The sequence below is a fragment of the Physella acuta genome, unplaced genomic scaffold, assembly GCF_028476545.2.
Source record: "Physella acuta isolate Inbredline_101_S28 unplaced genomic scaffold, ASM2847654v3 ptg000515l, whole genome shotgun sequence".
Taxonomy (NCBI): domain Eukaryota; kingdom Metazoa; phylum Mollusca; class Gastropoda; family Physidae; genus Physella; species Physella acuta.
The window spans coordinates 440,852-460,159 of NW_026732034.1; the positions used below are offsets into that span (position 1 = coordinate 440,852).

The 19,308-nt window shown below is 37.7% G+C and overlaps 2 protein-coding genes across 2 annotated transcripts; both read right to left on the minus strand.

Moving 5' to 3' along the window:
- Positions 1-63: 63 nt before the first annotated feature.
- LOC131944917 (cytochrome P450 2J1-like) lies at positions 64-3,808 on the minus strand. The gene is made up of 4 exons (XM_059305801.1): positions 3,704-3,808; positions 2,881-3,080; positions 2,189-2,303; positions 64-1,987 (listed from the first exon to the last, which is right to left on the minus strand). The coding sequence occupies exons 2-4, from the start codon at positions 3,069-3,071 to the stop codon at positions 806-808; spliced, it is 1,488 nt and encodes a 495-aa protein (XP_059161784.1). The 5' UTR covers positions 3,072-3,080; positions 3,704-3,808; the 3' UTR covers positions 64-805.
- A 2,828-nt stretch (positions 3,809-6,636) lies between these two features.
- LOC131944918 (cytochrome P450 2J4) lies at positions 6,637-8,046 on the minus strand. Its single transcript, XM_059305802.1, has one exon. It carries the CDS (start codon positions 8,028-8,030, stop codon positions 6,867-6,869), a length of 1,164 nt encoding a protein of 387 aa, XP_059161785.1. The 5' UTR covers positions 8,031-8,046; the 3' UTR covers positions 6,637-6,866.
- Between the last annotated feature and the right edge of the window lie 11,262 nt (positions 8,047-19,308).

Below are 19,308 nucleotides of genomic sequence, written 5' to 3' on the forward strand. Positions count from 1 at the left end.
GAAGCTGTGGCAAGTCGAGCAAGCTTTTCACCTCAAACTTTTATTTCACTACTATAGCTAAAGTTTATTCATGATTTTTAGACGTACATTTAAATCATATTTTTATTCGACATTTAAAAAAGAGATAATAAGAAATGTTTTTCTTGTTTTATTTATAATGATAAACTGTTTTTCACACGTTGTTTTAGTTTACAGATGTCACCAGTAAGATTAATGACACGAGTCCAATGGTAAAGAGGAGTTATATTTATTACATTAAAACAGTCCAGACCAATATAATAAATAAGACTAAAACGAATAATATTAATTTTTTTACAAATACTATACAACTAATTTACTTGTATATTGATTAAATGACTATATATTATAAAAGCCGCTAGGTAGTGTGTCAGTCACTCGGTATAGCCACTTTGTCTTCGGCAAATCTGGAGAATGTGGTCTCATTAATAGAATTCTTATAAATAGTTTTTGTCCATCATTCATCTCTTATGGCGAACGTTTCATTTAATAATACAATGCTTAATACATTGCACTGCCACGCTTTGTTAAAAAAAACCTGCACATTTACTTCAAGTACATGTGTATTAAGGAGATGATAACAATGATTTATAACTAAAATGTATATTTTATTTTTTATTTGTGTAACCGGTATAAATCAGAATCTACAACAATCTATAAGTGTGGTTGTGTTATTTTTTTATTTGTGTAACCGGTATAAATCAGAATCTACAACATTCTATAAGTGTGGTTGTTGTTAGCAACCAATTAAATTCTGCATAGAAATATGTGTACACTGTTTACATTCTTAGAGTTTTCTGCGCTCCATTAATCTCACTTTAAATGGAACTGGACCCACGTCTAAGGCAAACACGTAGTCTTCTGGAATTTTCGTTACGTTCTCTGGTGGCACAATCTTAAACCTCTGCAGCATTGTGGCCAGGAGCAAAAACTCGATGGCCTTGGCCATCCCCTCCCCGAGGCAAACTCTGGTACCAAGTCCAAAGGGAATAAATTCGTCACATGATTTTAATTTTCCGTTCTGGTCCAAAAATCTCTCGGGTTTAAAGGTCATGACATCTTGACCCCAGACCTTCTCGTCGTGTAGGACTGAGTCAAGACTCTGTAGAATGACGGCCCCTTTAGGGATCCTATACCCTCGTATGGTCGTTTCTTCTGACGCCATGCGCGGAATGGACTGCGCGGCGATGCTAGCCAGTCTCAAAGTTTCGAATATAAACGCGTTCAAATAAACAAGTTTTGGTTTATCTTGTAGAGTAGGGGATCGTTCGGTGCCGATCTCGTTTTCAATTTCCTGAAAGATTTTGTCTTGAATATCCTGATAGTTGGCTGCATACAGAACCGCCCACAGAATAGATGTCCCTGTCGTCTCCGTACCAGCGAGAAAAATATCCAGAATTATTTTAGCCAGATTCTCCTCGTCCATTAAAGTATGTTCCCCCGCCGCCACTTTCCTATCGCGTTCAGCGATGTAGGCGCGGATGAAACTGTCATCTGAACCTCCTCCGATGCTTCTTTGAAGACTCTCATGTACAAACTTGTTCACGAAAAGGTCCATGATTTCTTTGGCGTTTTTCTCCAGCTTTTTGGCGTTGAATAAATCCCCGGGCAGTTGACGTAAACATGGGAAAACATTAATTAGTTCGCTTGTTTTCTGCCCTCCTAGGATAACTCTCAACTTTTCCATGAGCTCGTGGAAAACGACGTCATCGTACTCGTATCTCTGCCCGTTGAGAAACGAACAGATGATGTTGGCGATGATCATGCTGGTGCTTAGTCTAAGGTCTGTCGGCTCTTCCTTCAGTAGAGTTAGACGCTCCATAAAGTGCACTAACTCTTCACGGATTTTCTCTCCCAGTACGTTCTTGCCCATGCCGAATGCACGAAGCAGATATAGAGTTACTGTTCTTTGCTCTTTCCAGTTTGCACCCGATGCAAGAATCACACCTTTTCCCGGCATACCTGTCGCCTAAGAATTGGAGAGAGAGGGTGGAATGGCTGTTTTACTTTTCTAGTGTCCTCGTACATTATTTTATAAAAATACTTCAACAAGAAATTTTCAAAATTAAATTAAATGCTTTTGTAATATTTCGAATAAAAGGTTGTTTTATTAACAACTTACAATGTAGTTATACGATGCATAAACAAAAGCTAATAGATGTCAAATTACCTCATCGAAAAAGAAGGGCGGTCTAAGAGAGAACTCATTCCCCCGTTTAGCCAGTATTTCCCGTAGCAGATCGTAGCCATTGATCATCACCATCAGATTCCCAAACACCTTGAGGCTTAGAGTTTTAAAATGCTAACATTATAACTTTAGCCTGCACAAGTCTAAATGCATAAACGTTTATGATAAAAAGCTTTTAAATATGCATGAAACAGTGCGAAATAAATGATTGTCCGCGACTCCGAGCAGTCTCCGATTCTGGGCAGTCTGTGGCTCCGGGCAGTCTTTGGCTCAGGGCAGTGTGTGTCGACTACTAAGCTGTGTTTTCCTCAAGACCACCTTTTTATTTACCTGTACATATCCCCCACGTCCTAATTTACCTGTAGACATCCCCACATCTTAACTTACCTGTAGATATCCCCACACTCTAACTTACCTGTAGATATCCCCCACGCCCTAATTTCCCTGTAGATATCCCCACACTCTAACTTACCTGTAGATATCCCCCACGCCCTAATTTCCCTGTAGATATCCCCACACTCTAACTTACCTGTAGATATCCCCCACGCCATAATTTACCTGTAGATATCCCCCACGCCCTAACTTACCTGTAGATATCACCCACTCCCTAATTTACCTGTAGATATCACCCAAGCCCTTATTTACCTGAAGATATCCCCCACGCCCTTATTTACCTGTAGATATCCCCCACTTCCCTGTGCCACTGTTTAAACTGCGGCCTGGGGTCGGCATGGAGTGCTAGGGCGTGGCCCAGCAGGGGCAGAGGTCTCACAGGGTACGGGGGAAGGCCTGCGTCCCTCTGGGTGAACCACAGGTAGATGACAATAATGAGGGCCAGCCCTATAGCGAGCGTCATCCAGTCCATTTGGTAAGCCTGGCAGAGTTTACAAAAAACGTTTGTTAAGAGGATTAAGAAGGACGGTGAGTCACAATGGCACCGCTGTGTGTTAGAAGATTTATGAAAACAAGATATATTGTAGCTAGCTAAACGGTTATCTACACTTTCTAAAGTAAAAACAACATATTTATATGGAACGTTACGTTTAATTCTAGCTTTGACATGAGTTTTGTCCTTTCCTATTCTAACCGTATCCGTATACCCAACCTTAACCTTATAATGATCAGATAACCTCATAAAGATAACAGGATCACCATGTAAACAATCAGATGCTCGCGTTTAAACCTCGGGACACAGAATAACCAATCGACTATACATGCAGTCAAGCACACATATTAAAAATAACATCAGTCTTAGAAATCCATAGAAATATCTATCTGATACTGTTACCCATGTGTTCCATTAAAGACAAGTATATATACATATATATATATATATATATATATATATATATATATATATATATATATATATATATATATATATATATATATATATATATATATATATCTGCGCCTAAACTTGATTAGTCTACCAGTATAATCACATATAGGCTATGTAGAACTAGCTACAGTACACCAAACATAAACACAACTTACCAGTTAGCCAACGACTGCCGTGAGTAAAATGCAAGCACACAAACAGCGATCTAGCAAGAGCTGGCCTACTTTTGTCTGGCACAGTAAATAATAGCTATATTTACCGTCTACATCACTTCCGGAGAGCTATTACGGTTGTGCTGTGCCCTGCCTGCAAGTGTTATAAATCTAGTCACAATCTCGGTGTTGTAAAGCAGATTGCTCCGGTGGTTGTCGCACACAATTGATGTGATGGTGGGTGGCGTCAGATTTTGTTTATTAGTACAAATAAATAGTTACTTTTTCATTGAACACATATGTTGTTTCATGTTGTATTAATGATCTTCGATTAATTTATTAACTTCTGCAACAAAATCTGATAATTACTAATAATGGGGTACAAAGAAAATAAACATCACGACGTCCAGATTCCCATAGTCAATCAGCTATAAGTAAAAGTTCCCTTTTCAAACCTGACGGTCTATAAGGCAGGTTAAGTAGAGTTCACATGTTTCTGTGACCTCGGCATATGAAGAGATAGTGTGGTCAGCACCATGCCTAGCCGCCTTTACTTTCCCTAACATGAGTTATGTACCCATCAGAGTTGGGTGGACTCAGCGACGGTCTACTGACTTGAACCCGGATTCGAACTCGAGACTTACGGTTTAGCAGTCCAGCTCTCTACCGCTAGACCACTTCGTCAGCTATGTCTGAAAAAAAAGAACTGTTCTTCTCGGAGTCTAAAAGCAGCAGATATGATGTTGTAACGTGTATTTTTCGCATCTCAGTTTCAAGCTAGTGGGATCTTCTACCACCTGGGTAGGGTTTCGGTACGTCAGCGACGTTACTGGACCATCTACAGCCTCCAGCCTGGTACCAAAATTGTGCCTCTAGTATGTGCAAACCAAAGATAGCTAGACCATGCAGTCCGTTACTGAATGATAAACATCATTAATCATTTACTTTTTATATTTTTTCTGAATATTTTCATTCGTTGGACTAAGATGATTTGCTAGTCGATTGAGGGGAATGGCGGTCAGGAGGATGTTGGTCTAGATAGAGAGCATGGCCTGCATGAAAAAAAAATTCAAATAAAATCAATTGTGTTTGATGTTGCAAGATTGACGCAATTAACTAAAACAACAGGCACATTATATATCAATACCAAACGTGTCTGTAATTTTTTTATAAAAATCTAGTCCCACCCCTGTTTAATATACCATACCATAGTCTGGATCAGGCGAGTAAATGATCATTTTTACTTTCTCGTATGTATGAAGTATATAGAAAGTCTTGTAATCGTGCAACAACAAAAAATCGAGATTTTTACAAATCTCGACGTTTTACACCTCACTGATACGGAAAAACATAATTTTGCAATCTTGTCCGTATGTCTGTGTGTCCGTGTGTCTGTGTGTGTGTCAGTGTGTGTGTAAATACGATAACTTGAGTACCGTTACAGCTAGGTTGATGAAATTTCATATATAAGTATTTAATCAAAATCGTCGATCCTTGTCAACTTTTGAGCGATTTCCGGTAACCGGAAGTGGTACTTTTTCTACTTTGAATTTTTTAAAAGCATATAACTTGAGTACTATTTCAGATAGATAAATGAAATTTCACATGTAAGTAAAAGATCTAATTCTCTACCTACTGTCAAATTATGAGTAATTTCCGTTGACCGGAAGTACTACTTTACGCTATTTCCGATTTCTCAAAAAACGCATGTAAATTTATAAAGTACTAATAACATTGCACACTATTATGCACATTATGTTTTGGCGTTCGCTTGGTGCGCAATTCTTTTTTCTATTAGATTTTATTTTATTTTTAAAAGTTTAAGTAAACAAAAATCATGTCTATATTCTGAGTTGCCATCCCACGTATTGTTACATTAGAATATTCGAGAAAGTTTTTTTATTCGGATTATTACAGACATAATCATGACAAATAGATTAAAAATAATCAATTATCTCTCGTGGGTAAATGCTTTTAAATTAAATGTAAAGGTAGGTAACTCATAATAGTAATTCCAAACTTGAAAATATAAAGAAATATATTCAAACTTCTACTGTGTCTGTGTTTTAAAATAAAAACATAGATGCATATGCTGTTTAGTTATAAAGCTGCCGCTCCACACTACAGAAGCATAATCCAACCTAGATTGAATAAAAGCTTCATAAAAAACCAGCCTGCTCCTATAGTCCACAAAGTTATTTATCCTTTCTATAAAAGAATGAAATTAAAATTGTCGGAGAGTATTTGCTATTTTCCAGTTCAAATATTTATAACCTCTGTATTGCCAAGCAATATTACCCGAACCAAAAAAGGGCTATAAAATTGGTTACTGGCTTGTCTAGTAGTCTGCACTACTATTTAAATAACTATAATGAAAAGCGTGGGTCACTTATATTTAGGAAGAGACCCACGCTTTACTTTATAGTTATTTAAATAGTAGTGCATAATTTATTTTGAACTTTTTTGTGCATTACTAATTAAAAGTTTGATATTAAAACGTTTTTTATGAAGTTTTTTTCAGTACTTTAAATGTTTTAAATTTACAATAGAGTTGCATGACTAAAAAAACATTGGGCACCTAATGTACGTGATGAACGTGATTAGGCAATCAATTATGTCAAGTTTAATGTCATGTCTTCATGTCTTGACCCACGTACCAACAACGAACCGTATCTGTCAGTTAGAAGTGCCCGTAATTTCACTCGGGCGTTCCGATCAAGACAAACAGACTGTCGACTGACGACAGACAGAGGAAGTGAGTTAAATAAAAGCTTGTAAAAATTTTTGTTTTCTAGACATACATTACGTACCTGCACTTTGAAGACATTAAAGCAGCATATTAAAATTTTTACAAGAAATAACAAATATATTAAAGTTGTAAATACGTTTATTATTGTTACATTTGAAATCAAAAGTTCAGAATATTAACAGCTTTGAATAATTTAATTTGAAATAAGTGAATAATAATATTCTTGATATATTAATAATCATTGGACAAAAGATTTGTTTATGTAATAGATATGCTAGATCAACACAAATATTAGGTGCTAGAGATACTTTCAAAGTGGTAGTTTCATTATATGCTGTAGAAAAATCTAAGTGACAAAAACAAAATTACAAAACGTAAAGAACCTCTGAGTATAAATTGAAAATGCATAGGGAAAAATTAGATAAATTGCTCCCTCTGTTCGAATCTCACTTTATATGGCATCGAAATCGTCGTAAAACCAGGAATAAATTCCATTGAAGGAAGACATCCTGGGTCCTCTGGCTTCACCTCAAATCTCTGGAACATGGAAGAGAGAAATATAAAGAGCTCCATGTTGGCCAAGGACTCACCCAAACATACGCGTCGCCCGAGAGAAAACGCGACAAATTCTTCGGGATTTTTCAGTTTCCCATTGACGTCCAGAAATCTTTCAGGTCTAAATGACATGGCATCTTCTCCCCAGATTTTTTCATCGTGTGCAATAGATGGAAAATTTGGAATGATGAGGGTTCCTTTTGGAACTGTGTAACCGTTAACTTCAACATCTCTGTAACATGAATGGGGTAGAGAATACGGAACCATACAAGACAGCCTTAGGGTTTCCATGATAACAGCACCAAGGTACGGCAGTTTTGGTCTGTCCAAGATGTTGGGCACCCGGTCAGTGCCAACGTTTTCAACAATTTCTCTGTGGATTTTCTCCTGAACCTCCGGATGGTTGAGTACGTACAAGATGCCCCAAATAATTGTTTGGGAAGTCGTTTCAGATCCGCCAAAGAATAATTCAAAGACAATTTTTAAGAGATGATCCTTATCCATTGTTGTTTTGGTGCCTTTTTCTTCCAGGTTTTTTATCTCATTTAAATACTCTGAGATAAAGTTTTCCTTCTGCACTTTACCTTGATGGGTGGCTTCCATTTCGCGTTTCACAAAGTTGAGGATGAGATCGACGTACACTTTTGTTTCCTTGCCTTTGGTTAAATCAAAAGGTAAATAACGCACAAAAGAAAGAAAATTCAACACTGAAGTCACCTGTAAATTGTTTAAGACAGTTTTCATTGACTGAAGAGCGTTTAAAAACCTCGGGTCGTTATACTCAAACCTGTGCCCAAATACCACATAACTGACAACATTGGACACACAAGCATAGGTAAGGTCTTTGATGTTCGTTGGCTTGCCTTTGAGGTCAATCAGGGCTTTGATAAAGAACCCAGCCTCTTCTTGTACCCTTTCCGCTAAGACATTCTTCCCCATACCCAACTTTTTTAAGATTTGAAGAGTTTTGCCTCTTTGTTCTTTCCACAAATCGCCGTCAGTGAAAACAACCCCAAGTCCAACCATGCCAGTTGCCTGTAGATGTTCATTAGAATTTAGTGCAACTGCTAGTTAGAATCAATATTTTCTTAACTGCCACTAAGTTAAGGGTATATAACACATTATTTTGATATTATTGTAATCGTCTTAGTTCAAATTTTTAGGTCGAAGTCTTAATTTATGTAGGTAGTTTATATAGTTCATTGTTAATTCTTTTTAGTTTTTTACTTGTTTTATTTTATTCGTTCTTTCTTACATAAGTTTATTTATTCTTTAGTTTTCTTGACTATTCTTTCGAACCTTCATTCGTTTTTTCCTTCATTTGTTCTTTTGTTTAATGTATATTTTTATAAATAACTTAGCTTTCTGTTTACATCAAATTAAAAATTTTAAATATAAAATTATTAAAAATTTTGTTTCTGAATTTTTTATTAAATTAAATGTAAGATTTCGTAATTTTTCTTCTACAGGAAAAACTCCTGATTTACCTAAATTATTATTTCATCTTTTTTCGTGATAATTTGAGATCCACCTCTCAGAATTCTGATTAATCAGCTCTGAACTATCAACCTACCTCATCGAAGAATAATTTCGGCCGTGCACTGAAGTCATCGCCCTGCTTTACAAATGTTTTATTGATCAGCGAGTATCCGTTCAGCACCACGGCATATGTCCCACCCAGATACAGGCTGTGGTGGAGATGGTAAAGCAATTTTATTGTCTACTATTGATTTGGAAAGTTAGTAAAAAAAACTAAAAAAACTAATTCATTGCCCTTTGTTAAGTAATTGGCCCGCAGGTCTGACCATCTGTAAACATGTTACTCTACTGAATTTACAACGACCTTTCAATCTTTTCCAATTTTGAATCTAAGTAGCTACTTGGTTATAAAGGAATCCTCCTGTCTTATTACATTACCGGGGCTTCTCCATGTCTATACTAATATGATCACTAGGATATGGTTAGTTTTCTTCTGACAGACAGTATATATCTTAAACCAATTCACATCTGTTGTAGTAAAGTGGGGAAAGGGATAAAGTCCAAAGATACTGAAAAACGGGAATAGTTAAAACCCGTACACACTGTTCCTACAACTGTCCTAACACAGATTTTACCTGCAGATGTCTAATTACTGATTTATCTGAAGCTATACCTACACTAAGTTACCTATAGATGAAGATGTCCCCACCCTGATTTACCTGAAGATGTCCCCACACAGATTTACCTGAAGATGTCCCCACACAGATTTACCTGAAGATGTCCCCACACTGCTTCCTCCATCTCTTGTACTGTTCCCTGGGGTCTTTGTCCAGAGACAACAGATGACCAACTACAGGCAGCGGTCTGACCGGACATGGCGGCAGACGTGGGTCATGACGTCTGAACCAGAGATAGAACAACAGAATCAAGATGGTGGCGATGGCGATGGTGGCCAGATCCATTGCTTAGAAATTCTGAAAAGTTTGAGATCAGGAAATGTACATACAATCAAACCATGTAACAAAGCTCAGAAATAAACAAAACGATTCAATATAATAAACTAAATGCTTTTGTTTACTCTGATATTTATCAATAGAAAAATGGTATCATCATTTACACCAAAAGACTAAACACAAGTTATGCTTCAGGTGTTTTGCTGTCTCTAATGGTGTGGTTTTTTAAACGAAATACACCACTTTATGTTTGATGGATACAAACTATTTTTTTTAGCTGTGTTTACGAAATAATTTGATTTACCTTTATTAAAATTAGAAATATTAAGAATATTAAAATACGGCTAAATAAAAAAATAAACCGGGAGTGATCTCCCCTAAACTTTCTCAGGACATAGACAATATTTGTTATCCTTTTTTAATTACTTAAACTTTTTATAATAGAATAGAATCTCGTAAAAAAAGAATTGCACACCAAGTGAAAAGTTTCCCTTTCTAACCTGACTTGAACTCGGATTCGAACTCGTGACTAACTGGTTAGCAGTCCAGCTCTCTACCGCTAGACCACTCCGTCCCACACCAAGTGAATGCCTAATAAAATGTGTATAAAAGTGCGGGATATTATTAGTACTTTATAAATTTACATGCGTTTTTTGAGAAATCGGAAATAGCGTAAATTAGTACTTCCAGTCAACGTAAATTACTCAAAATTTGATAGAAGGTAGATAATTAGATCTTTTACTTACGTGTGAAATTTCATGCATCTATCTAAAATAGTACGCAACTTATAGGCTTTTGAAAAATTCAAAGTAGAAAAAGTACAGCTTCCGGTTATCGGAAATCGCTCAAAAGTTGATACGGATCTACGATTTTAATAAAATACTTATATATGAAATTTCATCAACCTAGCTGTAACGGTACTCAAGTTATCGTGTTTACACACAGATAGACACACAGACACACAGACATACGGACAGAATTGCAAAGTCCAGTTTTTACGACTCGATAACGCATAAAACGCCAAAACGTTTATATATTTGTATTTATAATTTTTGCCTGGTTAAAATAAGTCCTCTATACTCCGGATGTGATGAAGGACTGAGAAGTAAAACGGTGAAAACTGTCAAAATTTCATGTTATTTTTGTGCACGATTACAATACTTTCTCTATACTTCGTATATACGAGAAAGTAAAAAAGTTGATTACATATTGTTAACTGTTACAATATATTTCAAAACCCCAAAAAGTTTTGAATTGAAAAATATCTCATCGATCGTTACGATTGGTGTCAGTGTAGACACTCGATGGAAAAACTAGCTGACTTTTATTTAAATGAATCGTAAACTCATTATGCACTCTCGCGTGACACTATTAGAACCCTATCGCTCATAGAACCATCAATAAATTTGTAACATAAGTTCACCAATGAAATGTATTCTCAAGCTGTTCATTAGTCGAACTAGCCTTTCAGTTTGGGGGAGGTGTTTGAAATATTATATATATATATATACATAATCTATATATATATATATAATTCTCTTTTTGGAGACGTTAGAAAACAAGCTGTAAGCGCGCCTTGCTGTCCCCTCTCTTCCTCTCTAGGAAGTCAGGTGAGCTGTGGTTCACGATAAATGTTTACAATCGTAGAGCCGGGTTTAGTGACGGCTATTAGGGGCAGATAATTTAGTTTGAAGCGATTTTAAACTTAGGGGAGGTCTAAGAGGAGGCTGCTTTTACGGGGGGGGGGGGGGGGGTAGGGGGGGAAAGGAAGGGGGGGGGGGGGGGGGAAGGAAGGGGGGGGGTTATCGTCCTTAACGACTTACTGATAGTGTTTTAAAGCAAATATTTTCAGTGACAGCAGTGGTACTGTCGAATTCACAAATTATGAATTACTGAAAAGTAGAAAATAAAAAACTAAATAGCGGCGTGTGATACGCCGCGGGTAGGCTCGTATATATATATATATATATATATATATATATATATATATATATATATATATATATATATATATATATATAGTCACAGCCGGCTCCTTATGTATTTTGGGCTCTTTGGAGCCAAGTGTAACAATTTAAAATAAATACAACACTCCACAACGAGAATCTGTTTTATAGGTGTATAGTTATCTTCAAACACAAGAACACACCTCAAGAAGAAAACACTGACTAGTAGGTCTACGATGGTTACACGACACCACACTGCCTACACACTACTTTTTCTGCCATAACCATTCATTGTCGTCTGTAAACTGTCGTCAAGGACGGCTGCTTTCACGGAATTCGCGGGAGGGAGGGTGAGGATAATAGTCTTTACCAGCTACTGATTTTGTTTTAAAGCAAAATATTTTCAGTCTCAGCATTGGTAGTGAATTATGAATTACTGAAAAGTAGAAAATAAAACAACTAAACAACGGCGTATGCTTACGGCGCGGTTCAGCTCGTATATATTATTCTGTTCTTGGGGACCATGCGAGACACCACGTAAACGCACGCCGTTACTCCCCCGCTCTCTAGGCATATAGCTCAGAGGCGAAGCGACCCTTCCCGGCGCCCTGGGACAAACTTTCGATTTGCACCCCCTCGAACTTTTCATTTGCACACCCCCCCCCCCCCCCCCCCCCTCTCAAACTTTCGATTTGCACCCCCCTCGAACTTTTCATTTGCACCCCCCCCCCTAAAACTTTCAATTTGGCGCCCCCCCCCCCCTAAGGGTGAGCTGTGGTTCGCGACAAATGTTTACAATCCCAGAACCCAGTCGGATTAGTGACGGCTATTAGGGGCTGATAATTTAGTTTTTAAATGTTTTAAAACTATTTGAAACTAAGGGGAGGTAATAACAAGTTTTGCTTGATCTTTTCATTCTGGTATGTACACTGTCGTCACGGATGGCTGTTTTCGCGGAGTTCGCGGGGGCGGGGGGGGGAGGTGAGGATTATCGTCCTTCACGCGCTACTGATTTGAAGCAAAATATTTCCAGTCGCTGAATTGGTAGTGTTGAATTCACAAATTATGAATTACTAAAAAGTAGAAAATAAAACAACTAAATAGTGGCGTTTGCAAACGGCGCGGGTCAGCTCGTTAATTTTATCCTTTGAAGCGAGCCAGAGGCTTTTTGTTTATGGTCGAGCGCTTTACTACCTTAACATGTGAGAAAAACAAATTAATTAATTTCCTATTTGATAACTTCTAACCTTTCTGCAAAAATAATAATAATATCACTAATAATGAATTGTATATAAAGTTTCCGTTATATTTCAAGATAAACGAAATTTTCAGACCTCAAAACTAGTAAGTATTCAGTACTGTAATAAAACCACATGAATTTAATACGACTTAAAATAGAATGTTTCGAATATTTGTTTTGTTTGCGTTTTAGTCCGTGTTTAGGACCCTCAATACACAATGAAAAAAAAAACATATTTGCAATAGTCTACCACTCAACCACACAACCTCGTCTAAAACATTAGTACCGAGAAAATTGGAGAAAAGGACTAAGTCCAAAGATACTGAAAAACAAACGTGATTAATTAAACCCAGTAAAGACTGTACCTACAATTGTACTCACACTGATTTACCTGAAGATGTCTAATTACTGACTCACCTGAAGATGTCCCCACTGAAAAAAATCCAGACGGGAGGGAGATAGACATACAACAGCAAATTTCAATTCACCACCCGCTATTTGAGATTCGATAAATAAAATAAAACTGTCATCCAACAATATTTTCTAATTAACCCTATAACCGATATGTCTATTTATTTTATCGTTCACTTTTTTAAAAATGACACCAGCTGAATTCGATAAAAAAATACACGATACCTTCTATATAGTGCTATCGTATGTTTGGATCCACTGATCCGTACAAAATTGTATGAAATAAAATAATTTTCATGTAACAGCCGTTTAGTCGCCTATATTACTTTACACATATATTTAAGGGGCGTGACCACACGCATAAATTATGTCACTCGATACTTGCAATAAAATATTAACACCTTCACTCCCCCGCAAATCGTTAGCCACACATAACCCACACAACCCGCAACTTACTAGCCACACATAACCCACACAACCCGCAACTTACTAGCCACACATAACCCACACAACCCGCAACTTACTAGCCACACATAACCCACACAACCCGCAACTTACTAGCCACACATAACCCACACAACCCGCAACTTACTAGCCACACATAACCCACACAACCCGCAACTTACTAGCCACACAAACCCACACAACCCGCAACTTACTAGCCACACATAACCCACACAACCCGCAACTTACTAGCCACACAAACCCACACAACCCGCAACTTACTAGCCACACATAACCCACGCAACCGGAAACCTACTAACCACACAAAAACCCACACAACCGAAGTATACGAACCCAATTTTTCATAACTACCAACAGTTTATCCAGAGTTACTTTCAGGCATTTCTCATTGGGGGTGTCGGGATACTCACCCCGGCCCTAGTCTACCGCCTCCACTACCCCCACCCTCTCGGGACGAATTGAAAAAAAAAATTTAAATAGAAAATATGTATTTTTACCTTCCATTTTTGGAAGTTTCAATGCCCGGGAGTAATCTACCCTAAACTTTCTCGCATTTTATTCTAAAACAGATTTGGGAACAGCACTTCCAGTCCGACCAGGCTTTAGAAATTATTTTCTAATTAATGTTTTACTTTCTAGTATACGATTTTAGAGGACGTATTGTAATCGTGCAAAATAAATCGAAATCATGATTTTTCACAAATATCGACGCTTTACTGCGGCTTTACACTTCCCTTAGTCTTCCTAAAGAGGTCTCAATAGAGATATCCCAAAGTAGTAACAGGTCAATACTAACGATAGTCAACATTAATACAATTCTACATGCAAATTTAAAGGCAATCTGACTAAAGAGGGCACTAGTAAAGATATCCCCAGGAAGAGTCAGTTCGACCTAAACTGGCATATATTTAACAGTTACCAATGTACATCACAGTGCGATGCCTAAACAAGATCACTCGCCTGAGGTCTCAGTAGAGATATCCCCCAGGACGTGACAGCCCTCAAGTGTATATAAAACTGACAACTAACCATCCAAAAATAACACCTAACTGTCAGTGTCAGTCGTGAACTGTGGGCAAGGCTTAAATAAATCAACATATCCCGGGCGAACTAGCTAGATCAGGGGATACAACTCACAATAAATGCACACTGTAATTTTAAGTAAATTACCACCCTCAACTTGAGGCTTACATTTAAAATTGTACATAAGTTTAAGATTCAATTAGAATACATTTCTAATGGTCCATGATTTAGCAGAGCAACAAAGCAACACGTGGTCATGAAATAAAACGGCCATAACTTCTTAAAGTTGGGAAACTTAATTTTCTTGCCGGGACAAAATTAGTCCAAGCCATAAAAAATAGAACGTACAAAAAAGTATAAAAAGTATCTACTTTATTAGAAAGAAAAAAAATACACAAAAGAAAGAAATATAACAGAAGCTTTCTTTTAGCATTCTAGATGATACTAGCCCTCACACGCAGAGAACCGTTCTCATCCCCCACCCGCGCTCCAAAAGATTTCAAACCTCGTGCTCTTGGTCGAGAAATAGCCCCTAATACAAAGATGACAAACGATATGAAACAAAACATGACGCGGGACCATCCAAAAACAAAAATTTAATATTAATAAAAAATAAACAAAACATTCACATACCAGCATTAACCACAGTAAAAACAAATCGTGTCAACCCATGTTACTGAATTACTTAATTAAAACCAACAACTGGCTACTACAGAAAACAAAACAGTACATTTGCTTTTTTCCTAACAAAATAATAAAAATAATAATAACAGAGAAAGGTATGTACCACAGCCACACTTTTCTAATATTCTCGATAGCAACTATTTTGTATTTTTTAACACCACATTGTCATTCCAATTAATACAGCGTTTATTTTTCACTATCAGTTCTCGACCACGGTAAGCCATCTCTCATAAAACACAACTTCGAATTACTCTGTCAGTGTCCCTTTCAGATATTTTTCTCAGGGCAATCCTCGAAACTTCCAAGGGAGCCCTTAAACTTCAATGGGTGGGTGGGGGATACAGGTTTGAAATATATATTTCTACATAAATCAGTTTTTCCTTATTTTTCTCCAGGAAAAAACAGGATTAGTTTATTCTTTATTTAAACCACAGGTTCCCAACCCGGGGGTCGCGACCCCCCTGGGAGTCGCGAAGGTCTTTCTGGGGGGTCGCCAACTGCTATACTAATCCTTAGTAATTTGAAACAAAACATAAATATTTAGAAGAATTTTTGAAATTCGGCTTCATTAACATCACTGGAAATGTAATAGAGAAGAAACAAAGCGCACTGTACAAAGTTGTTCTCAGTCACGAATCTATGAAATCTTTAAAACTAAAACGTCATTTGAGACGAGTCATTCGGAGCACACCAAAAAATATATGGAGTTCTTTCGTCTGTAAGAAGCTAGCTGCAAACGCCAGAGACTTGATCGAACAGGAAGTTTTCACCAGCATTAGTGCAAGCATCAAATGAAGTCGCGATAGAAAATGCCAAGCAAAAAAAAAAAAAAAAAAAAAAAACAATAGGAGAAAATCTCATCAAACGCTGCATGTACGTAAATGTTAAATAACACATTTTTATTAAAATTAAGCTTTCACCATTGTTTGCTTTTCAAGTTGATATATCAACAGACGTGAGTTCGTGTTCGCAGTTGCTGGTCTGTGTCTATATTCATGCGGATGATAGCAAAGAAGAGTTGCTCTTTTGAGAAGATAGCAGCATGGAGAAAATAAATACCTTTTTTGAAACTGGATGATTAAAATGGGTTAGAACGGCTGTGGGGGTTTGTACGGATGGTGCGCCATCTATGTTTAGCTCAAAATCGGCCTTTCAGAAAACAGAAAAGGTTTAGCTCCCTAACCACTGCCCTAACCAATCGACACCAAGAGTCCATTGCTAGTATAAGTCGTAAATTATATAAAATCTGGAGCGTTCAAAGAACTGAGCAAAAACATTAATATAGATCACGAGGTTCTGCTCTTCTACACTACAGTACGCTGGCTGTCAAACGAAATGTTGTAAATTGTGTTTTTGAATTGAAATCTGAAATCAAATTGTTCTTGGAAGTGCAAAGGAAACAAGACTTCTTGGTATACTTAAAACGACATAGAGTGGTTGGAGAGAGTATCATACCTAGCAGATGTGTTCGAACATCAAAATAAGCTTAACCTAAGCTTAACCTGAAGCTTTAGGGAAAATGAACGAATATTATATATATATATTATAACTTTCCATGATAATCTCGGGGCATTTTTATCAAAGCTGCGAAATCGGTAAAGAAAATAAATCTTGGAAATGTTGTAAATTTGAGAAACTCTGCGGTGTGGTAGATGAATCTGGTGGTGAGATAATTAAAATTTTGAAAGTAGCGATTTCTTGGCATCTTGAATCTCTTGAAAACGAATTGCATCGCTATTTCTCTGAGCTGAAAAAAGAAGAATCTGCATTTACGCATTACCCATTCTCTTCTTCCCTTGATGTTGCCAGCATTCCCGATGAACTACAAGATGAATTCTTTGATTTGCAGAATGATTCGGAGTAAGATGAAAAACTGCAGACACAATTTTGGTGTAGTATTCACCATTCATACCCAAACGTAAAATTGATTGACTTTTCGAGAATATAGTTTCAACACTATTCTTCGATTAAAAAACAAAATTAAGATAATTATAATGACATAGGTTGGCGTTAACAAAAATTTTTAAAAAATAAAAACTTAACCACGAAGGTTTAGTGAATAGTATGCAATTTTACTCATGCTATTAAAACAGTTATCAAGAGTAGTTCATATTGAAAGTCTACTAGAAAATCTTATTTTAGTGCTTATTAATTTCCATACTAATTTCGGCTTTTTAATTCTATGGGGGTCGCGGGTCACTTTCTTTTTATAAAAGGGGGTCGCCACTCGAAAAAGGTTGGGAACCACTGATTTAAACAAATGTTTGAAGCGAGTCAGAGTTTGATATATTTCTAACTCTCTCATTTCGTTTAGATGGTAGTTAAAGTTATAAAAAGCGTAGCATTTCGAGCTGTCCATCAATCGTGCCACTCCGTTGTGTACATTCTCAGTTCCCTGACCCCTTTTTTCCTACACACTTGACCCATCTGACCCACCTGACCCACCTGACCCACCTGACCCACCTGACCCACCTGACCCACCTGACCCACCTGTCCCACCTGACACACCTGACCCACCTGACCCACCTGACCCACCTGACCCACCTGACCCATCTGACCCACCTGACCCACTTGACCCACCTGACCCACCTGACCCACCTGACCCACCTGACCCACCTGACCCACCTGACCCACCTGACCCACCTGTCCCACCTGACACACCTGACCCACCTGACCCACCTGACCCACCTGACCCACCTGACCCACCTGACCCACCTGACCCACCTGACCCACCTGACCCACCTGACCCACCTGAATTAAGATTGATCCGATCGACCTACAACGACTTTCTGCAACAGCTGGATCTTCGTTATTGTGTTAATCCGATTATGGCGCACGTATATTGTTGACCAGCACTTAAATAGATTGGACAAAATCTAGAGCAAAATTTGCTGACTAGGTGATAGCGTATTTTCAATTCCAAATTCAATACAACTGGGCCTTAGAACGGGACATAGAATATGTGTGTATGTGTGTTAGTTGATCAACACATTGAAAAACGAAAACTTTGCATTTCTTTTAATGTGCACTCCTGCTCAGTGCGAACTGAATACTTTACGATTACACAACGTTTAGATGACGTCAGGGTACATACTTAAGAGACTGCTATAAATATCTTGAACTGACGGTATCTACATTTACTTCATCCCCAACCGGTTCATTGAAAAAGTCGAGTCAGCCTCTGTGATGGATGACACTAGTTTAGGTCGGATGGGTCAAGTAGAAGAAGTTAATAGAAACAGGCTATAGCTAGCTGGTTAGAGAGACCAATGGAAGTACAGGAGCTGACCGGTCACGTGGGACGTTCAGCTGACCACTAAAGCGTGGGTCTGCAGTTAGGCAGCAGTTTGTGTTAGGTATCGGTTAGAGACGGTCGAGTTAGTTAGACAATTGGATATAGGTAGCGATAGGGAACGGTAGGAGAAATATAGAGTAAGGTAGAGAATGTAGTGTGTTCGGACTGGTCATGGGAGTGCGTAGTTAGTAGTGTTAGAAGTTAGCAGATAGTATACAGATTAGTTAGGTTACGTAGGAAGTTGATTGTGTAATTTTAATAAAGAACATTATATTTGGAAATGTGTGTTTGTTGGATTTCACGAAACGATACCAGGCTGGTTTAATCATAATCACCTCCACCCTCACATTTGGTGGTGCTACTTTCCCCACCCTCAAAACTGGCAGAACATCTTCTATTCACCCCCACCCTCACACCCTCCTCCCTTTAACACACACACGGTTGTGCTTGTAAGAGGAGTGTGTACAATATCTCTTGAATATCTGTGTTTGTGAAAAAATGTATTATCGGAGTAATAAAGCGAATAAAGCTATGCTCAAGTTACAGGCGTTTAAAAAAGCAAAAGTAGAATAAGTTCCACTTCCGGATACCTGAAATTGCTTAAAAGTTGAAACAGAACTACATATTTTACTTATATATGACATTTCATCAACCTAGCTGTAAAGGTACTCAAGTTATCGTGTTCACAGACACACAGACACACATTCACATACAAACTCACACAGACATACGGACAAAATTGCAAAACTATGTTTTTTTCCGATTCAGGGAGGTGTAAAACGACGAGATTTGTGAAAATATCGATTTC

Coding starts and splice junctions, on each gene's coding strand:
- LOC131944917 (XM_059305801.1), bottom strand. CDS start 3,071: ATGGACTGGATGACGCTCGCTATAGGGCTGGCCCTCATTATTGTCATC. Junction 2,304..2,880: donor GAAGTGGGGGATATCTACAG/GTAAATAAGGGC, acceptor TAAAACTCTAAG/CCTCAAGGTGTTTGGGAATC. Junction 1,988..2,188: donor CGCCCTTCTTTTTCGATGAG/GTAATTTGACAT, acceptor TCCAATTCTTAG/GCGACAGGTATGCCGGGAAA.
- LOC131944918 (XM_059305802.1), bottom strand. CDS start 8,030: ATGGTTGGACTTGGGGTTGTTTTCACTGACGGCGATTTGTGGAAAGAA.